Source organism: Platalea leucorodia (genome assembly GCF_965183815.1).
Source record: "Platalea leucorodia genome assembly, chromosome: Z".
NCBI lineage: Eukaryota > Metazoa > Chordata > Aves > Pelecaniformes > Threskiornithidae > Platalea > Platalea leucorodia.
In genome coordinates this window covers 36,559,213-36,582,031 of record NC_138858.1, presented here as the reverse complement: position 1 = coordinate 36,582,031, position 22,819 = coordinate 36,559,213, and the positions used below count along the sequence as shown (strand labels likewise).

General features: G+C 37.9%; 1 protein-coding gene across 1 annotated transcript in view; it reads left to right on the top strand.

Moving 5' to 3' along the window:
* BNC2 (basonuclin zinc finger protein 2) overlaps positions 1 to 21,589 on the top strand; it is a gene marked incomplete at both ends in the record, with an annotated part of 234,024 nt that extends 212,435 nt beyond the window's left edge. Inside the window, 1 exon segment of the mRNA XM_082336611.1 lies at positions 20,929 to 21,589. Within this exon segment, the coding sequence (XP_082192737.1) occupies positions 20,929 to 21,589 (661 nt within the window).
* Between the last annotated feature and the right edge of the window lie 1,230 nt (positions 21,590 to 22,819).

The window sequence follows — 22,819 nt, the reverse complement described above, 5'->3', positions numbered from 1 at the left end:
GAAGGACTGGAATAAAGGAATGATTCCCATCCCCATAGGGTCATATAAAAGTGAACAGGAAGCATTAGAAGACTGTTCTTTCTTTTCTTCAATTTTTAAAACTGGCTGCTATGTTATAGCAAGAACAAGCAAATATTAAGAAAATAGTTGTCTCTTTCTTTAGTAGAACTTATACACCTCTCTATCCACTATGGTCATTTAGTCTACTTCATCTTGTTTTCTGCACATGAGCAACTCCCTTCCCCACTGATGGGAATTATGCACACTCGAGAGAGGGGAGGCTAGACCCCTACATATTTTTAAGATCAACCAGGACGTATTCTGCTGGCCCTTCAGATGACATCATGCCCTAGCTATGCTGCATCAATACTGAAAGAGCTGGGCTTAAACAGAAGCATCTGGTCCTTAAACTCTTAGGTTTGGGTTGGTTGGTTTTTTGGGTTTTTTTACACTATTCTTTTTGATTTCTGAGGAAAATGTAATAAAAATGGAATTTGTCAAGGTGGTAGGATAACCCAGTTAATTTCATACTCGTGGATAAAAGCTCTCGCATGTGATGATGATCATATTGTCACATAACAAAATCTCTGTGGTTCATGGAGTGATGGTGAGATTGGGTCATCTCTTTTCCTTTACTTGTGTTTCATATTTTTTCATTATGTTGTAAAAATTCAGCAGACACAGGAAGGAAATTAAACCTAGCTAAACATTTCACACACAGATCCTCTTTTTTTTATTTTCCCATTGAAATTGGTGTGGTTTGAAAGTGAATATATCATGTCATATAAAATGAAAGCACATTAGTATTGAGGATACTGAGGAGCTAAAATTCACTATTTTGATGGAGAGTCCAGTCCCAAAATATCTCGTGTCTTCTGTTACCATTTATGAAATTCACTAAACAGAAAAATAGGAACACACAGAAAAATGCAAGTTCAAAACAGATAAGAAGGACAATCTAGAAAGTTTGCATTTCAGTGGGATGAAACCACTGGCCATGAAGCAGGTAAAACTAAATTAAGACTTCCTTCTTGGGGTATCCTGATAACTTTTATGAGACTCAAGTTTGACAAGGGAAGCATGTGAGTCAGTGGCATAATCTATGCTGAGTTTAGATGTGTGCAACCCCTTTCAATTCCTGAAATTGCACAGATTTTGTTAGTCAAGAATTCGGCTTGGTTGGTCTGTTTCCTCAAGTGAATTATGAAAAGTCAGTCATGTACTAAGCAAAACAGCTTTGCATTCAGCAAGTGAAGTAAGAAGTGGTTAGCTTTAGGATTTGGAACTTTATGCAACATACTAAATTTCAGCAGGAATCCATTGATAGATCATGCTAGTAATAAAGTTAGCATAGTAAAGATTTATATGTTCTAAGAAAGAGATGACTGTGATGACATACATAAAATATTTCTGAGACAAGAGCATTAAAAAAGGGCACATTTTGAAAATATTTCATGAACTATGTAGGATACTCTTATTAAGCTTATTGAAAGCAAGCCATAAAATAAAAATCTGATTCAGGAACTTAAAAGCAGGCTGCATATTTAAAGATAAAATTATTATTTACATATCATTTTGAGTTGTGTAAGGCACAAGACCATCTTATTATATCATTCCACTAGTAACATTCAGAACATGTTTCAGTTATGTGTTGCACTTGGGACAAAAGAAATTCATAGGCATATTATATCCTTTCATTGCAAAGATTCAAGAGTGATTATACACTTCAAAAAATTCAAAGGTGTGATACAGTTTGTGTGGCCATTCAGGCTTGATGATCTTGTAAGTTCATTAGCACTCCTGGTTTCGAACAGTTGTCTGGAAATGCCTTGAAAGAACCAATACTCTCGTGGTTCTTGATAATTCTTTCAGATAGTTGAGCAAGAAACATCCTCAAAACTTCCCAGGACTATACATTTTTATCCAAAAGTGCAATGTCTAGGAATGTGCAGAAATGCAAGCATACGTACAGCATATAAAAGAAAGTGGATGAAAGATTTAAGTAAACATTTTAAACATTATATTCTAGTATTTCCTCAAAAAAGAGGGTTCGTTTTTTTTAAATAAAGTTAGGAAGTAAAAGTTAAATTAATATATTCTCTTTTTTTTTTTTCCCCAAACTGTTTAATTGCCCTCAAGATTTTTCCATTCAATTTGTTTTTATTTTTTGTTGATATTCCTTTTGAAGATATACATTTATTTTAGAGAGTCATTAGCTAAGTATACAATTTCTAGCTCTCCAGATTGTGGAAAACACCTCAAAGATAACTGGGTAACTAAATTAATAGCATTGCAAAATGAGAACTTCTTCCAACCACTTAAATCAATTTTACTTAAAAGCTCAGAAACATTTCGCTATTAATTGCAGTACAAGAAATAAGAAATAGCTACCTAAAGCATGCAATAATAATTCCTGGATAATATTTCTCATGTATTGGTGTTCCATTTTGGACACATTATAAAAAGTCTGTGTGATTTGCTTGTGTTGTGAGTCACATAATCTTTGACTAGCTAGAGAAGCTTAGAATTTCTTTGCTTTAAAAATCAAAATTAAATAATTTTTACAGTACTATCTTCTTAATGAAATCAGAGTTCCAGCTATCGCATAGCTTATAGTCTTGTGAAGTTATTATCTTTATTTTTAGTCATTTTATTAATCATATTACTAGTATGATATTAATAACATTATTAATCCTATTATAACTAGTTAGAGGTCTAAAACTCATAACTCTAGTTATGTTCAAAAATAAAATACAAGCTTACATGGAGATAAATAACATTGGCTGATCCTTTTTGTTTCCTTTAGAGTCATCTGATATGGCTTAAGACCTTTTCCAATGCAATTCTAGTTAATCAAAGGTTTTACTATATTCCCTCTGTCCTGCACATACACAAAACTCCAAACTGTTGGCAGTGGATGTAGCTGTTGTAAAATGGGCTTTGCAAGGGTGGGGTTGTGATACAAACTGCTGGTTAGCAGAGGCAGTAGATAATGTCAGGAGCAAACGCAGTGCTGCTTTGACTGAAAGAGGGTTTTTTATCCCTGTCACAGCTGCAGCCCTCGGTTGTGGAATACATCTTGTAGCAATTCATGTTAAGGGTAGACTAAATCCAGCTTCACCATTCCTACATCATTTGTGCCAATTCAACTCCTGTATAAATATCCTTCTGACAGAAAGATTGGAATATCTTCTGAGGTCTTTGACTAAACACTGCTATTCCTTGTAAATTAGGGTCAAGATAACCAGAAGATTCAGGAGTCCCATCTCACGTGTTTTTTCAACACAGGGCAGAGGAAAGCAAAGCAGAGTCCCAGCTTACTGTCAATGACGCGGTAATTCTGTTTTCCCTTCTGAAAATTAGGAAGTATTGTCTTTGAGTAGTCAAGCTCCACTGAGCCTAGAGTTTTTTTAAAAGGCCTTTTTTCATCAACTTCTAAGCTACAAGTAACATCAGTCATCAAATCAACCTTATACGTACCTATATCTTTGATCCTTTCCCCAAACAGACAAGTTTTTTTGTCTTTCTTTTCCTGGAAGCCCTAAACTTGTGAAAACCACTTTTTCTTCTGTTCTTCACCAGCGACTCCCTGAATTAGCTGTTCATCCATTTCTACTTCTGTATTTACTTCAGATGTCCTTTCTTCTAAAGGCAAGATGTTCAGGTTACGTCTTGTGGCAAGAAGGCAATGGAGAGTAAATAGGAAAAGAGACTGTATTAAAAATTATGTCAATGGTCAGAAGCAATGTCATAAGTCTCCTTTTGAACAGAAAGACATCATCTTTTCCAAATAATTTTTTAGATGGAAAAGAAAGAGAAGGGAAGAACATAAGTTCCTGTGAGAACTGTGCACTTGAATGAAAAGAATTGTCCTTGTAAAGTGAATTCTCTCTGGAGTCAGAGGAGGTCTGTCCTGTGAGTGAGGAGAAAGGGCCTGTGGCCCCAGTGGTTAGACTCCCCTGGGATCTGCTTCCAAGCCTCATCTGTGAGTCCTGCCCCAGCAGATACTGACTTTGCCTTACAAAGAGATAGGTGTGGTGGTCCTTGAAGCCAGCACTGAGGTACAGCTGCTCAGGGAATGATCCTGAGCTGTGGATGAGACACGTGAACGGGACAAGGGAATCGTTCTTTCCTGCCCAAAGAAGACAGCAATGCCAAAGTTTCATCTAAGAGTCTGTGTTGGAGCACACACGCAGAGGTGGAGGTCTGGAAGGTGAAGCTTAGATCAGTTGGCTTCATTTCTGGCTCTCACCTTTAAGAGTCAAGAATTTCACTGTCAAAAACACTGATGAAACAGGAGGTGGATGCCTTCAGTAAGCCTTGTTGAGAAGCTACTGTCAGATCTTAAGGAGAAATATGTCCGTCTTCTCTGTCAGCCTTAGCGCATGCACCCATTGCACCTCAGTACTGTCACTATTAAAATCGGTTTTTCTTAAGCTAGGACACAGCATTAGTAACAATATGTTACCACGTTTTTCTTTCTCTCAATGTATGCAAAATAAAGTAATTCTCAGTGTACCTGTTTGGAGGAACAAAACAAGAACTTTTCACTTTGTCTTTCTGCTACTAAAGGATGGCTATTAATTGCTCAGGTTTGTCTTTAAATTTTCTCACAAAGTGAGCATGTGTGTGTGTGTGTGTGTGTGTGTTCCACAAGGTGGGAAAGGTGATTGACCCCCATGAATAAATTTAAAAACAAAATAATATCTGCTCAGGGTGACTTATAAATAAATATGAGGCAACTATTGGTGCCAAGTGTGATCATGCCACTTGATTGCTAGTTAAATCAGTCCAGATTTAAACATGTAAACTCCTTGATTTGTATGGAGCAAGACATCTGTAGGTGTTTTATTAAAACCTGCTGATGTCTCCAGAACTAAATTTGTGTGGATATAGGCCTCTGGGTAGCTGTATTGAAAAAACACAGACATACTTTTTGTCTGGTTACCTGACTTCCAGCCCTGTACAGGTGTGCTTGAATAAATTAACATCAGTTACCTATGATGAGCCACTGCATACATTATCAAGGGAGGTGAAGATGTGAGAAAGCTGCTACCTGCCTCCTGTTATCACCTCCTTGACACAACAGCACCCATTTTTTCATCATCCTACTATGCTTGGAATCTTCTACAGATAACTTTTTAGAGAATTATTTTCTGTAAACGCACTCAATTCTAGGAACAGATAGCTCCAAGAAATAAGATATTTCACACCAGTCCATGATAACTATTACTGTATTTCCCCTAATATAATTAGCTGTCATATACAGCTTGAATTTCCTGCAGTAAGAACAAGGAAATCAGGTTTGAAGACATTAGGTGTTTGATGAACCATTTATCAAGAGGCAAAATGGCTATTTTATACATTTTTTTAAAATATAAACATATTTACATCTATACTACTGTTTCTGGACATGATGCAGTTCATGAAGAGACTAGCTGCATATCCAATACAATTGTATGAACCATTAGGTTTTCTCTTGCAGAGTCACTAAAATGTGTGTCATTGCTAATGTTCACATAACTCTTCCTTACCCAAGAGAACCTGGATCATAAAGAAACATTTTGTGCCACCCCTAACACACAGCTAACCTCTTCCATGAGTAGTCATGTTGAACAAAGACTGCCTGTCAATATTGCATACTTACCAATATGAACAAGAGAAGCAGAATTAAAACTAGAATGCATAGAATTAATTTCTTCATAAGATTTTTTTCTTATTAAAAAAAAAAAAAAATTAAAACAAGCCATAAAGAGGCTACTTACGTGAGTGAAGATTGCAGGATCATCTCTGGTGTGGAGGGAGGTCTTTTCCAACTACACATATCCATTTGTTTTGGGTTTGAGTTGGAGGTGGTGGTTGTTTTTTAAAATGATCTGCTGCCTTCACTATCTTGTTCTCTTTTGGTACACGAAATGGTATCACTTTGAGAGTGAGAGTACAGTTTCTTGTACAGTCCAAGAAGTCTCATTTTTGTGTGAACTTGCAAAATAAGTCAAGGACTTTTCAGTGACCTGAAAAGTTTATTTAAATAAACTGCTACACCAGGATTAAGATAGGTGGTAAGCATAAGTAAAACATTGAAAGTACTAGCCAAAAGAAAAACATGCATTGAGCAATATTTTCCCCTGGTATGTGTGGTGACAAATAGCGTAAATGTTTAATTTGTTTTGTCCAAGTTTCCTGTGCAGGTTCTGTGTGTTTTATGTTTGGTGAAAGAGATTATTTGGGAAGACAGGACTGGGAAGATGAATGCTTATTCATAATATCCTGGTTGCCCCTAGGTTCCTAGGAAATAACTGGAAGAACCAAAACTCTTCTTCAGAGAGTGGGAGAAAACTGAGTATTTTCCACTTATCTGAGTAAATTTAAAACTATTCCCCATAAACAAAGACGTCCCATCTTCCCTAGAGTCTTTTGGAAGTGGAGTAAATAAAACATCTGCCTACGTTAGTTCCTGCAGAAAAAGGCTCTATCTGTTCTTTTAAACTTAACAGCACAAGACTGTAAGATTTCTGCTACAGTGGAGGAAGCTGTACTTTACAGATGCAAGATAGCACCAGGGCACTACTCCCAAAAGCCTGGATGCGTGAAAATGGAACAAGACACTGCAACCTGAGAGATGTAGTACTCTCATGTGGAAGAGTCTGGGGAGAAATAATGAAACTGTTTTGGAAGATAGTGTGCCAGTCCTGTCAGCATATCTAGACAGAGACAGACATTGTCCACAGTTGGCCTCATCCCAAAGGTACAGTCATTCCTAGGGTTTGTGAGGTCACGGGGTATTTTTTGAAGCAGAATTATGTAGCAGGCAATCAGTGTAGTAAAACAAAGCTCATTTGGGTTCCTATTCCATTGCTTTTTGACAAGATAATCTTGGCTAGTGGACCCAGATAGACCGGTTAAGAATTTTTTTGCTGTAGTCACTGACATCTGAGGCACTGGGCTGAAGGCGAGTTTGCAACAAACAGGTGAGACAGGAGTGTTTTGCACTGGAATATGTCTTAGTAAAAAGACATTACTCAAAAATATGCAGCAATGCATGGGCCCCGGGGAAAAGAAAACCCAAACCCCAACATCTCTAAATCTGGGACACATTTTCATGGTTATACAAGTTGCTAGTGGCTAGGAAATATGACGGAGTAATAGCAAATTTGTAAAGTAGAGCCTATAAGTGCAGGAGCATACTGTGCAGTTAGAAACAGTTAAGGGGAAAGATAACCAGACCGCTGGCTACTTATCTAAGGGCGATCCTGAAGGAAGAGATGAAGAGTTATCAATGAGAGTTAAATACTCGACAGTGTCAAGAAGAGACTATGTACTGTACAGGCAGTGCAAGTGCACTGCAAGACACTGCATGGCTTTTCACTCCCCCTTAATCCTGACCTGCAGTACTCACAGTCTTCTGTCCTTTGCCTCTCTTCAGGAAAGATGGCCAGCTGTGCCACACATCATGTACCAGTATTCGTGATATTATGCTGTAGGTACTACAGTAGAAACCACTCATTCATGTCCAGTAGGTACACATAAAACATTCCCAATTGCACTAGAGATGCCTCGGATGGTCTGTTGGGACCTGAGGTAACACAGGAGTGTCTCAGGTGCGATACCACTTAATGGCTCTTCACATGTTGACCTTTTAATGGCAAACACTGGATATTTCCTGACAGAAGTTTTGAGCCCATCACTTTGAAAGAAATTCTAAGGCTTTTAGTAGTGCTTGCTACTTCCCAGCAACATCTTTTAAATGAGCAGTTTGCCTTGTGCTAAGCAAGTTTTTCTTTTCTTTTTTTTTTTTTTTAATTAAGAGCTCATTTTGCATGTAAGCTTACCCTAAAAAGCATTACTTAAAAAGATCTGTCTAAGAAATAATTTAACATATTTGCCATAAGGCACCTGCAAGCTTCATATAAATGGACCTGGAAGAGAAATGAAAGAGTTTTAGATTTGTCAAAAATGTACACTGTCATAAAAAAGAAAAGATTGCAGGACTTTGTTGGCATTGTATATAAATGTGATGTGGTTCATTTTGTATGGTGGAGAGTGGGGGGAGAGAAAGAAAGGATGGGATTGTAATAGGAAGATATTTTTTGCTGTCACTTTGGTTTTGCCTTTCTTTTGGAAGAGAAAGGGAAAAAAAAAAGCCCTAAGCTGTATGTCCATGTCAAACTATATGAGTCTGAAACATAAGCTGTAAATTATAAGTTTTATAAGTTGTTATTTCCAATGTTACTGATTTTGATTCTAGTGCTTTACAAACTTTATTGCTTATTTTATTAACTAGGGAAAAGTGTTGCCCGCTTCCAGTTCAATACATTTTTTCCCTTTCTCTCTCTCTTCCTCCTTCTCTCTCCCCCTCTCTCTCCTTTTCTTTGTTATGCCAAAATAAAAAAGCAATTACACTTCAGCCACTTACAACTGAAAATACAGACAGAACGCAGTTAATTTTTCTGCCCATAAATCTTACATTGTACTTTTGTGTTTAACGCACAAAATGTGGAAATAAAAGTAGCCCAAACATGTATATATGTGTGTGTGTCTGTGGATGCATGTACTGAGAGAAAGACCTATATATTGCTGTGTTGGTAGATAAAGATCTAAAAATAAAATGGATAGAAGGAGAATTTGGATTCCCACTCAGAAAAGGTAAATGATCCCTTGTTTCAAGAAGAAGATGCATGTAGATGATATATTATGTAAGACTGAGAATCAAGATTTCATGAGGGGAGGAGGCAGGCCCTGGCAGGAAGGGCAACAGATACTGCGCTGGACGTTTCTCAGGTCTGATAGCCAGATAGCGGACCAGCACTAATTCTGCAGCCTTTTTAGTCTGTTCTGTCACAGAAGGGGCACTGCTGGGTCAGTCAGCTCACTAGTAATTGTGTTTTACAGACTTCTAAAGCAATTGGCTCAGTCAGTCCCAATTCAATAAAAGTGGAGAGCGAGAGTGAGAGCACTTTTGTTCTATTTTTTACTTGAAATTATTTCATTCAGCAGTCTGTCTTTTTTATTACCAGGATTTGACATTAGCACTCCAAGCTATATTAGCATCCATTTCAGCAGTTCAGTAATGGTATTAAAAAAACACTTAACTTCAACGGTGAATGGTTGTATGACAGTACCATAAAAATCCACATTAAAAAAAAACTTATGTATTTGTCCCTGCAAATTATTTTTCACTTGTTTAACCACTTCAAAACTACACTCTCTTGACTGGTGTTTGCAAGAGCTCTAGCAGCATGGAAGGCTTGTAAAGGAGCTGAGAAGCAACTGCAGCAATAATGGCATAAAGGGAAAAATGAAGACATTTAAAGAAGAAGAAAAATGTAATAGGAACACGCAAGCACACATACATGCACAAGACAGGCCTTTCATTTTGGGTGGGTGCCTGTCATTCATCAACTGAAGTAAGATTTTAAACTCAAATCACTCAAGGTAAAATCTTTGGCATCTTCCACATTTCTGGGATTTAATTTTGAACCCAGCACTCTCCAAGCTTGGGACGGCAGCCTAACTATCTTGGCACTGCAGCACACTCATAAATGACTGCATTAGGTTCTAAATTTTGATTAAACATTCTGTAATTAATCAATGGTAGACATGAAGCAGTTGGCAAGGTCCAGAGCTGCAAAATGTTTAAGGCATAAAACATTACAAAGTAATTAGAATGTGCTCCTTCAAGAGAAGGATTGCCTTCAATAAAGAGGTAAATGATAGCATCATGTTTATTGTGGACGTAGGCAGCCAGTGCAATATGATAAACTGCAGGAGATACACATATCAGTAATCATCCACATTATTAGTGTCATTAATCATAATTCTAAAAATATGACAGCAGCAGCCAACTTTTTGACCAATTTTGCCTCTGCCTGTTGGCCTTTATAACTTCACTAATAGACTGCAGAGCTCCTGTGCGTGGCAGTTTGCATTGAGAATGGAAGGTTAATTATATTTGAGCTGCTGATTCCTTCTCTCCTCGGAAAAGACTGAGCACTTTGACAATCCCAGGAGCTCACTGCTGTTAAACCAGTAAAAGTACTTTATTGAAATTTTCTTTGTTGGTCAGGAATGAGTAGATGTTTCAAATGAGATATAAACGCCAGGCTGGGACGGCCGCTAATGTTTCTTCCAAAATAATCCTTGGACAGCATGCTGAACTCATACTTCCCTTAGATATCTCTGCATAGTCTCTTGTGAATGGATAAAAAGTTGAGAATTTAATAACCACTGACAATAGTATGTATGGAAGAATCTCAGAGGATTGAAATTACTGAGGAGTTGGGGCGTCAGTGAAGAGAGGTTATAGGATAATCAGCTATCAGTTGACCTGAAAGGGGTACTTATTTAGTAATGTAGAATTACTAATAGAGGAACCCTGTTGAAGTGCCACATTGTATTTGGTGTTATAGTTCCTCTGGTATTATATTAATAAGACCAGCATTTTTAGACAAACAAAGCAGTGGGAATGAGTATTACCATTGTGTTGTGACCAAAAGAAATGGTTTACATATTTGCTGTGGAACCTGAAATCATACAAAACTATCCCTGGATCTACGGGTTTATTATGAATTTGAACTTACAATGGAATCAGTAAAGAGTCTGTGAACCTTCTATGCAAATCATGAGATAATGTGTTGCTGTGCATCAATATCTGGGAGAAAAGAATTGGTTTCAAAGCAGAATTGATGGAAGCTAGCTGTTCTGACTGAATTTTATCTATTTTACATTTACTGAAACTTGAAACTCAGTAAAATTCATGAGTGGCATGCTGAACTGAAGGGACTGCATAAAATCGTGCAAAATTACCACATTTTACATCACTGTTGTAACAGTAAAATAAAAGGAAGGATGAAAACTTCTGATTATAAAACTTGGATCATGTAATATTTAGATGATTTAGGTTTCAAAAGAAATGTTAATTCATGCAGTTTGGCAACAGATTCTACCTGGATGTTGCCTCAGTACTTCTTAAAGGGAAATACACCTTGTGTGAAGTACCAGCAAAATACTTCAATACACAGGAGATTAGGACCTAATGCATGACTGCTGTGCAGGTCCTTGTGTGAATTGCCTGCAAAGGGATAAACTTTTCCATAGGGCATGTGTAGATTGTAGAAACAGCTTATGGCAGTTGGACTGATTGTCAATGGTGCTGAGCACCTGTAATGTCCATCAAAGGACTTTGTCGTACGTATCATGAACTTCTCATGCATGTAACATTGCTACACTGAGTTAATTCACTTAGGAAATATTCCGTCAGATAAATCTTTTTATTCTAAACTTTCTCAACAAGTCCGGATATTAGACAAGAGTGCTGGCTGTTTTGTAATGAGTCTGTTTTGCTTCCAGGCAGCTAGTAAAGTGAGAGGTTGAAGTGTTGCAACACAATTTTGATCATTTCTGAGTAACTTTGGCAAGTATGCCAGTGGTTGTGCTTTTTGTTTGTAATATCTTTTGATCTTTAATGGACAACAATAGTAATATATTAATAGTGCAACATGACCTCGATGCTTCTGAGCACACACAGCTGTTGTGAAAGTGTAATCATGTTCACACCATAAGGACCGTCTCACTAAACACCTCAACAGGTATGTACTGAATTATTGGGCCTTTCAAGAATCCCGAACCTGTCAGATTTTACATTAAAAATTATTTGGTAGCAAACATTGCCATCAGATATCAGTTCCACATTTATCCTGAGTATTTGCTCACACAGTCGGCTATCCTGCCTCCCCAAATGCCATCTCGGCATTAACATTTTTTATGCATTCCACGGCGATGACAAATAGTTTTCTAACTCTAACTGTGGATTAAGTATGCAAAAGGCATGTTTGCCACTGCCAACAAACCAATAATTCTCACTAACATCTTCAGAGTTACAACATTTATAAAGTTGCAAAGTGGAGTAAACAAACCATCTGTTTGGCTTTACCATATATGTCATGCTCTCTTATTAACATATTACGATTCATTTAGTAAACAAATTTGGTGATTTCGTTTATGTCAAAGTTAGAGGGAGCTTGAAGATGATTAACATTCCTGGGACAGGCACATTAATACATTGCTTCCTCTGCAAAGTTAAATGGCTTCTCAGGAGAATCACCCCTTGTTGACAAGATGAGACTGTCAATTTTGTTTGCCTGCCACATTAGGGGCCGTAAGGGGATGGGAAGCTCTGAGAAAGAGGAGCAGTGTAGGCAGCATAATTCACTGCGAATTGAAAAAGAAGTCTAATTCTGATAAATGGTCGACCCCAATACATCCTACCTGTTATTACAACAGACGTGCCGTATCTGTGCAGTAAATTAGTTAAACCCCTAAAGAGTTTGATGGGAGCTTATCTTCAAGTGAATAATTTGAGTGTAGAGGGAGCTGTCTTCGTGACCAGTGTGAGTGATTTGTTTCATATTGAAAGGGATTGAAATGACTGGGCTCCACATCTTTAATTTGCAAGAACTTGCTTGTCCTTTATTTCCTGCATTTAATAAGCACTGTTTTTTTTACTTTTTTTAATAGGTGCTGAACTGTATTTTACCTTTTGGATTTTCTTCCTATGAAAGGTTAATATTTTTCAGATTCTATGCAATTTAAAGCCTCAAGAACTGATGTTATTACCCAAATTGTTTGTGTAGAAATGCCATGGTTTCATTGGGTAGTATAGTATTTTGTCTTCACTCATTGTTCTAAAGTCTAGCCCCTATCCCTACTTCTCCCCTTACATTTAGAGGCAAACTAAACATGATCAAATACATGGAAGCGCTAGCGCACAGACTGAAACCTTGGACCTGTTCAGATAAATGTGAATGTTATAATTTAGGTCAGATCAGGATTTCAAACCTTTATTATCTTTGCTTAGATTTATGGATTTTTTTTTTCTTTTTAATTGAAAAACAAACAAACAAAAAACCAAACCTGTATCAAAGACTTCTGAGAGAGTGGCAAAATTACAACAGTAACTGAGAAAATAATTTCTTCAACAGTTTCCATTACTAATTAAATTCCAGGAACTGTTTTATTGTCGATTCTCTTAAGTAAATGGGGAAATGAGTGCTGCTTCCTTCTTGAAAAAATATCAGCATTAAGGCCTTATCTTTTCTCACAAATATGTACACTGTTATATTTAGCCAGAGTCTTACTTTCTCATTCTTTGATTTTAGCTGCATGAAACTCAGCACTTTCAGTCTGCAGAGATTCTGAGAAAGCATAAAAGTCTGGGTTTACTTTCTGTTATGTTCACATATTTTGAGCCTTTCTATGAGTTTCAGGCTTAAATAAGCAGGAAAGGAACATGAAATTGAGGTAAGACCACAATACTTTGCCGTATTAGCAAATTGTGTTAGTGATTAAAATTGTGAAATTTTTAAACAAAACCATAAATCTCAACTGATAGCCTTTGAGGTGAGAAGAAACAAAGAGAACTTTGCTTTAACATTTCATTATAAGGAAAAACGTATGCTGAATACTGAGCTGAAGATAGGTGTGGAAAAAATCTCATGGGAGGAATAGTGAAAGTTTCATTGTTTGTGATATTTTAAACCAGATTGACAGAGCTTAGTTTTAAACTAAATATAGCAGGAGGATAGCTTGTATGGGGCCTGCACAACCTGAGCGGTTACTTCCATATCCAACTTTAATAAGAGGTTTGCCAATCTGTATGTAAACCACCAGACAAATGTGTCCTGGCCTTTGATTTTGTAACAGAACCTTCTTCAAGCTGCTGAAGACTGTGTGGTTTCAGGTTTTGTAACCCAACATTAGCTTCTGTCTTCTTCTTCTTCAAAAAAAATCTACAATTATTTGAAAAGAACAGAATTTAATAGAAAAGAGTTTAATGTTGACTTTTAATGCATTAAGTCTCCAAATATAATTTTATTGTATTACTTAATGCTGGGATCACTTATTGTATCTTAAAGCAAAGCTGCCCAAAGACTGATGGCCCCCTGCTGTGACCTCCTGTCTGTGATTTGTTTGCACTGTTAGAATGATAGAGCTGGGTGGTATTACTTTGGCAAATCATGTATTTGCCAGAAAATGCATTTTTAGAACATTTGAAGTATAAGAGATTGGGATATCGTTTTATTTGGAAACATAGGAAGAAAGGATGTGGTGGGATACAGCTGGATATGTTGAAATTATTCATGTCAGAATTTTAATGAACAATACAGTGCACTTTGATGTTTGAGTGAGATTTTCATCAGGGAACTTTGTCGTTTACAGTCAGCCAAGGAGGAGAAAGGGGCCAATAGCTGGGACATTTAACTGAGACATCAGTTGGCTTGGCCCTTTTGTCTGACTGCATCAGGGACTGGAAAATGGGTCTCCTTAGTCCCTAACTGACTGCCCTAACAATTATGCTGCTGTTTCATTCTCACTCTCTTTTTCTCTCATCCCCTTAATATTTAAGTGTAAACATATTTTTCTCGCGCTAAAAATTTAAGAAAATAATGCATTATGTTTCCTTTTCAACACCCTGCCCTGCCCCAAACTGGTAACACCATATTCAACTCAATGTTTCATGCAGTTGGCTTTGTGCTCTCTATAATACTTGAATTTAAATAAACAGAGCACTCTTTTATCATCCAAATTCCCTAACTCTGCTGTGTGCATCAGAGATGAGGTTTGTCATAGTGCAGATAGGACTGCAGCCATGGGTGCATCCAAAGTTGGCCTTGAGTCATGCATAGAATTCATGCCAATTTCTATGCCAGGACAAATTCTACTCTCTGATAAATTCCTCCTCACTCACTTCAAAAAGAAATAAAAAGACTGACTAAATAAAAATAAACTAAAATAAAGCGGCCATTACATTTTTCTTTCAAACAAATGGGTAGTAAATTAACAAAATCAGATTCATTGACAAGTGTGGAAAGAAACTGCTGAAGAGAACCCAGTCTGGATTTATGAGCTGTGTAAATGGCATGTACATTTAATTGACCATATTTCCTAGGCTTATAATCCCTTTTCTTCTGTTGATGCATAGTGCATCTCTTACTAGAGTAGCTTGCTAGTAGTAGGTGGGGTGGAACTGACAATGAATTCTAATTATGGAAGAATACTTCCATGAACTTCACAAGGGAAGGAAAATACTACCACCAGTGGGATCACACCCACAGTCAGAGAGCTGCTGTAGTTGATGTAGCACTCTGCATTGCACTGCTACTAAAACTCCTGTCTGAAAAGGCAGTCGTGAACTGGGAGATGAGATACCCTTGCCACTTCACCACAATCGCAGATTTCATGTGTATCATCATTATCATTATTAGAGCAGCACTGATCCGTTCTTAAGATCATTGAATTCAGAAGGCTGAATTCACTCTGCTGAGGACTTTCCACACACTTTTGCCCATCATATGTCTAATCCATGAATAGTAACTTGAAAGAAGAATGTTAATTATGTGGAAAAATCTGGCATTCTGGGCCTCCTAAAATAAACCAGACTTTGCTAAAACTTGCTTGCCACAACAAGCTACATCTCAAAACATCTTGGAAAAATACTCTCTTCGTTTTCAAGGCTACATGACATGTAGTACAGAACTAAACAGATGTTTGGGCATTCTTTGGCACACATAGTATTTTAAATTCTCAAACTAACCCTCTTCACCATTCCTTGTTGCCTAGGATGGGATAGATAGAACTGGAGCTGAGTGAGATATGCCTTTAGTTAAACTCTTTTGACCTCGTATTTCTGCCTGGAAGACTTCATTCACCACTTGTCTTTATGCAACATTTCTATTTCCAGGATCAAATGTCATTTTGGTAGTTGATGTACAAATAAGCAGTCCAAAAAGTTCAGATTTATACAAAGGATTTTATTAGGTCAAATATTTTTTGTTTTCTATACATATATATACCTCTGCCATTCATTTAGGTTCTTCAAGTTTTTTTCCCTGCAGACACAGCAGCAACTGCAGGACAAAGGACACCAGAGATGGCCTTAAAATAGCTAGCTCAGGAATGAGGAATAATGGAGCCATGGCAAGCTGAAGCTCAGCTGGTTTTGGCCTATCTTGCTAGGTGATTTTCCGCCTGTTTGATGGCAGTGTTCACGCACTGGCATAAATCACTCTGCCCAAGCTGTGCCTCAGCTTACTCAGGGAATATTGTTTACACGTACCTGGGAGCAGTACTCAGAGGAGGAAGGGGCAGCAGCATTGTAACTCACATCAGGGAACAGAACAGCTGAAGCAGGAAACTGCAGGCACCATGGGGAGGAGGAGATGAACAGGTAACAAGGTGGCTAGCATTGGCTGAGGGCTGCTAGAGGACTTGCTAGGATTTGGGAGTGACAAAGAAGGGGAGAAAGAGTTGGATTAAAATGGAATACTTCAGTTTGGTATGGAGAAGGGTGTCTGGGAGCTACTGGAGCAATTTAACATGGCTGAATGAGTACATTTTCCAAGAAAAAAAGCAGGGAAAATCAGCATTGGATGAGAGGAGCAAAGAAATAGTTAAGTTAATCAAGACAAATGATAGTATGGGCTTGGCCAATATTTGTAATGTTACTTTTTTCTTCTCCTGTCCCTCTGACTGCCTTTTGCAGCTACTAGGTCAGACTACAGGTTGTTGGCCTCATACTATTCTGCCTTTCCAGCTGAATAATAGTCTTCATAGCTTCATAGCAAATCATGCCTCATTGCTGCCCCTAAACTCAACTCTGTTCTATTTGGCAGTTGCCAGTGCTTGCCTTTTCCCAGAACATCTCCCTTTTTAAACTTCCTGGTCTGTACTGCTTCTCTTTCTAGTCTGCCTTTATCCATATTCTTCTTTCTTAATTCCATTATTTTGCTTATGGATCCATTTTGCTTGTGGATTTGTAGCCATCCCTACATACATGAGCATGTTCCTCCTACATAGAACTCCCTTGTCATCTTTTCCCAAAGAAGCCTTGGGAATGCTGCTGTCAGCCTTCTTTGTGCAGGGTACTGTTCAAGCAGCACCCTGCATGGGGTACTCACTCCGTGCCTCAGGGGGCAATGCTACATTTAGTTGTGTAGCAGACGGGAAAGAGGTGCAGGGTCAGGCTCCGAGCACTCTAGACTGGTGTGTCTATGAAAATATACTTTTCTTTCCCTCCTATCCCAACAATCGTTCAGCTGCTGGAAATGTGTTGCTAGTACCTTCAGCACACAGTATTCTTAATTCTGACAAGGTTTTAACCTCTGTGACTTTGGTTTTGTCATAAGATTACAAAACTTCACTGTCCAAATAAATGAACTTTTTCTCACAATTTGTTCCTCTCATCCCTACCAGAATGTTTTTGCATATGATATTTAGGGAGAGTATTAAACACAAGTGAAATAGATTAAGAAATGAATATAAAAGAATCAATTCTTTTGAACTGTGTTGCATAATGGAAATCGACTGCTATGAATGAACCTATGTTCAGAAGTTATGAACAGCAGAGCTAATGCACTGCCATGAGTTCATCTTTATTATTGCATTACACCTGAATCAATTGATAAAGTAGCTTTTTTTTAAGGCTAGGAATGGCACTTAATTGAATAAAAGTCAATGTAATTATATTAGGAGAATCCAACAGTACTGCTGACAGCGGAAAAGGGACACTACTAAGCAGAGTGCCAGAACTGGTCGGCACATTTCTGCACATCGTTTGCCTGACAGATATTATGGGCTGGTACATACTTTAACTAGATTACTGATTGCCACTGCTGTAAGTGAGAATTGAATAAGGGAGGCATCTTTTCTTATCAGAGCATCAGCAGAGTTTGCATCCTTACACTGGTCTTTCTCAGAATGGCCTCTGTCCGTCTGGGGCTCAGTGGCCCCTCTTTAACGTGGTAATTTATTCTTATCTCTTCATTCAGTGAATGTTGAAGTTATTTTCACTGCATGCCTGGCTGCTGTTTTTCTCAGCAGCAAAGCAAGGAAATAGCAAGTGCAAATGCGTGGAAACAACAGTTACAGTTATCCTGACTAGCTTCTACACTGCAGCAAATTCCCGTACCAGGGGAGTGAGGAAGGGAGAGAGGGGGAGAAATCATAAGAAGTAAACACATGAGCACTTTATGAGTAGTTTGCAGTTAGCGTTATGATGATAAGCACAAATGTGCTTTTATGGTCACGTAATAACACTGGTCAGTGTGGACAGGCCTTCACAGTAAGCGTTTCCTGTACTGCACTTGGCAACTTTATGTGGAGTTGCATGCCATCTGACACCAGGAAGGCAAGGGACTGTCAGGACTACTGTTTATCATTCATGTATGTGCACACTGCATGCATCTGTTCAGAACTCATTTGTGGATGATAATGGGGATGCTGTGAATATGCTTCGATTAATTTGCTTTATGTTTTTCATATTGTGTGGTTGAATCAGTATCCATCAGGACAACAGCATAAGTGAGATTACAGCTGACAAAAAACAGTTTCACAGTCAAGACTTTTTTTTAAAGTCTCTATTTTATTGGTTTCAGATATTATTTTCTTTTGTCCTTTTTTTTTTTTAAACCAGATATGTCTGGATTGGAATGTGAATTTGTTCTCTCTCTCTCTCTCTCCCCCCCTCCCCCTTTCTTTCTCTTTTCTCCTCTCTTCTCTCTCTCTCTCTTTTGTGATCTCAATTTAGCAAAAGATTAGAAAGCTGATCTTATCACAAGGTAAGCTCAGCCTTCCTGAGTGCAGTGTGGGGATATGCATAATTACACTTCTGCGCCTCAAAAAAGCAATGGTGCTATAGTTGCTTGTGTGAAAGGAGTATTTCCCATGTGGGAGAAAAACAAGGAATACTCTCCACTTTTTTCTGCCCTTGCCCATACCTCTCAACTGTGTCTCATTAGGAGAGAAATTTTCAATTCTAGACCCCCCCCTTACTGGAATAATTGCATCCCAAGCAGACACGATTCAATTAAACTGCAGTTCAGTATCAGTTTTATGTCAGAGAACAGTTTACCTGCATTTGCACGTGAGTGGGACGGATTGCTTCTATTGCTGTTTTCTTTATTTATTCCCGTAAGTTGCGTGCAACAGATAGACGAATCGCAAAATAAGTAATAGAAAATTACAGAAATTAACTCCAGAGCAATTTAATCTTCCTACATTTGCATTTTCCTTATTTATCTGCATTGTATTGCTGTACCATGTTTGGGACCTCAGCTGGTTGAGAGGTATGTTTCAAAGGGTTTCTAAAACAAAAGCTTCCAATAAGGAAATATTGCTAATATCTATTGTTCCCTTTCTCCTTTTTTTGTTACTGTAGGACTTGAATGTCTGTAAAATATTTGATCATTGTTATGTCTTCCCATGCCAATTTTATACTTAGTGCTTTTTTGCAAATTAAAGTATTCCTATGTTAAAACTCTCTCTTTCTCTCTCTCCCTCCCCGCCCCCCTCCCCCCCCCCCCCCCCTCTTTCTTTTCCCTCCTACATTTGGGCTCTGATCTGCAATTTATAATGGGCAGACAGACTGGTGAGTCTGCATGTTGTAAATTGCGGGTTTGGGTCCTTAGCTTGCAAAGAATGTTATGCAGTAGAACTTCGCTAATTCTATTTTCACTGACTTGAAAATCCAGTCACCCTCCAAAGAAACTGAATAAATATTTGTCATTTCCTCAGCAATGGTGCACATACTGAATACTGAACCCTAAAGTTTTCTAATACTGAAAACTTTATACTGATTTCTTATTATTAAGCACTTCAACAAAACAAGCATGTTTTGTGGTCAGAGGTCTTTGATGTCTGTCATGTTTGTTGGTTGCATTGTTACTTCAGAAAATGCAGTTTTTCAAAGAGGGTTTCCTGACACTACTGCAAATCAGTGAGGTTCTACTGCAATGGATGAATAAAGCCAATGTCAAAAGTGGAGAGTAGAATGCAGTATTTAAAATAATAGGCTGTTTTACACAGTTACTAACCCAAAGGCTTACATTGTTTGCAAAGGTAGAGGTTTATTTATTAAGAACAAAGGCCCAGATCCTGTAAAACACTTGAGAATATTTTAACTTGCAGCTCTTGGGATCTGGCCCAAAGACCACTGACGTCAGTGACAGCTTTTCCTGTGTCTCTTGAGCACCCACAGTGACTTCAGCACATACCTGAACCAAAGCCCATGCTTAAGTGTTTTGATCGATTTGGGGCAAAATTCACATTGCTATTAGTAGGGGTTTTTACTGGAAATTACACTGCTTGGGTCAGTCGCACTGCATCAGACACAGTACTGGGAAGAGTACAGGGAGAAGCACCAGTGCCCTCCCAGGAGGATGGAACCAGTGACTTTGGCTAAGATTTTCAGAAATTTACATATAGATTTCAGAGACTTGTTCTCCTAAACCCTTCAAGTCTTCTCCATCTTGGTTTGGCCCGATTCTGAATCCCTTTATTCCAGAATTAAATTATCAGAATCAGGACCTCTGACTATATATCATTCAATTACCTTCATTTTTTTCTTCTCCTGTATTTCACTTACACAGTTATGTGAGTACATATATGTATAAAAAATATATTTATATGTATGTATGTATAAATATATAAGGATATGGATCTAGAGATAGACATAAATACAAACACACACAGATATTCCATATATTAATAATACTTTCTCTTGAAGCAAGGCTTTTAGGAAGGCCAGCAGGGATTCAGGAACCAAGAAGAGCATTTTGCATTTTCTGCTAGTGCAATTTATTATTTTATAAATATCAAATAAAAGGGCTGTAGCTGCTGCTGGGGACTAATGTTGAGGAGCAGTAGCTGAAAAGAAAAACAATACGGGGGGGGTAATTTGCTTGGTTTTCTTCAGTTTATGTTGCAATTTGTTCAGTTATAACAAGACTGAATTTTCCAAGAAACATGGATAGGGAGATATTTTTATGATAAATTATAGATAAATCAGAATTTGGATTTGGTGCTTGATGACTGTATATTTAATCAAATATACTGTACATTCTTCCTTTTCTCCCTTCCTTCTTGCTTTCCCAGACACAGTGCTAACATAAACCTGCACCGTAAACTGTTGACCAAAGAACTGGATGACATGGGCCTGGACACCTCACAGCCTTCTCTTAGTAAGGACCTCCGCGATGAATTTTTGGTGAAGATATATGGCGCTCAGCATCAGATGGGGCTCGACATAAGGGAAGACACCTCGTCACCTGCTGGTACTGAGGATTCCCATATGAATGGGTACAGCAGGGGCATGTCGGAAGACTATATGGTCCTAGACCTGAGCACCACCTCCAGCATCCAGTCGAGCAGCAGTATCCATTCCTCAAGAGAATCTGATGCAGGAAGCGATGAGGGCATTCTCCTGGACGACGTCGATGGGGCAAGTGACAGCGGGGAATCTGCCCACAAAGCAGATGCCCCTGCCTTAGCTGTAGGTATGGCCACCGATGTCCCAGGATCCCTCATGTTCAACAGTGTTTCGGTGAGCAACGGTGGGATAATGTGTAACATTTGCCACAAAATGTACAGCAACAAGGGAACCCTCAGAGTGCACTATAAAACAGTGCACTTGCGAGAGATGCACAAATGCAAAGTCCCTGGGTGCAACATGATGTTCTCCTCTGTCCGTAGCCGAAACCGGCACAGTCAGAACCCCAATCTGCATAAAAACATTCCCTTCACTTCAGTAGATTAGTTCAAGGATGGACACAGCATAATACCAGCTCTCAGAGAGGGCCCACCACATCTGAACTGCCATATACAGTCTCCCTTTATATATATATATATATATATATATATATATAAAAATATACATATATATATAATCTTTTTCTTTTCTTTTTTAACAAAAGAAAGAATCACCAGGTGCTTTTTCCCCTTTGTTGGTTGTTGGTTTTTTTTTTTTTTTTCCTTTTTTTGGGATAGAAACAAAAAGGTGGGATCTTTAGTTTGGGAGGAGAGACCCTTCATGAGAAAAGCAAACAAAAATAAAAAACAAAACCACAGAAAGCTTGCAGTTCTCCCTAGTTCTGTTAGAATGTTCTTGGTCATCTCCAAAGAGACAATTTGTTCTACCCATGACTTTTGCCTGAAAAAAAGAACAAAAAACAACAAAAAAATTGCAAACAAACAAAAAGAGAAAAAAACCAATCTACTTAGTTGTCTTTGTGTCTTCTAAGCATTGGGGATAACGTTCTACTAAGCATGGCTGTTACACTTGTAAATATATATTGAGCCTTGACAGGCCTATGATGTAAAACAATTGTATTGATGGTGGTTTAACTCCTTTTTTTTGCTTAATTTTTACAGTTACATTCAGCTGTTAGATAAGCAGGAAAAATAGATTGCTGGCTAGTTCTACTCATTTATGTTAGCTTTAATGCACATTTTTAAAAGAACCACGGTCTTGTTTTAACTACCTGCTAGATATAAGTAATACAGAGGTGCTGGCATGCTTTACAGTACCAGATCTGATACAGTTTTTTTGTCTTGTACTATTACATAAATCCAGTCATGCACTTTTTCGTACACTACAAGGGGATGTGTAATAATATCCATGCTTTTTTTTTCTTAAACTATTGCCATATTTTCAGTAAGTGTCTTTAAAAAAATACACTTAGGTAAAAGTGGTCTGGTCAGTATGAGGGCATGAATGCCAAACAAAGAGTATTAGTGTTTAGTGTTAATACAAAAGTGCCAACTTTGCACACGTTTTGAAAAAAGAAAATGTAGTTATTCACCATAACCACAGTTGTAGTTTTTGGACTACAGAAAAAATACTGGGGAGGGAAAAAGGGTAAAGTCAAATACAGAATTCTTGGTGCTTTTTTCAAGTGCCAATTATTACTAGAAACAATAGTGCATTCTTATTCCTTATATACTACATTACATAAAAGAAAAAAAAAACAGAATTGTGTCATGTGAA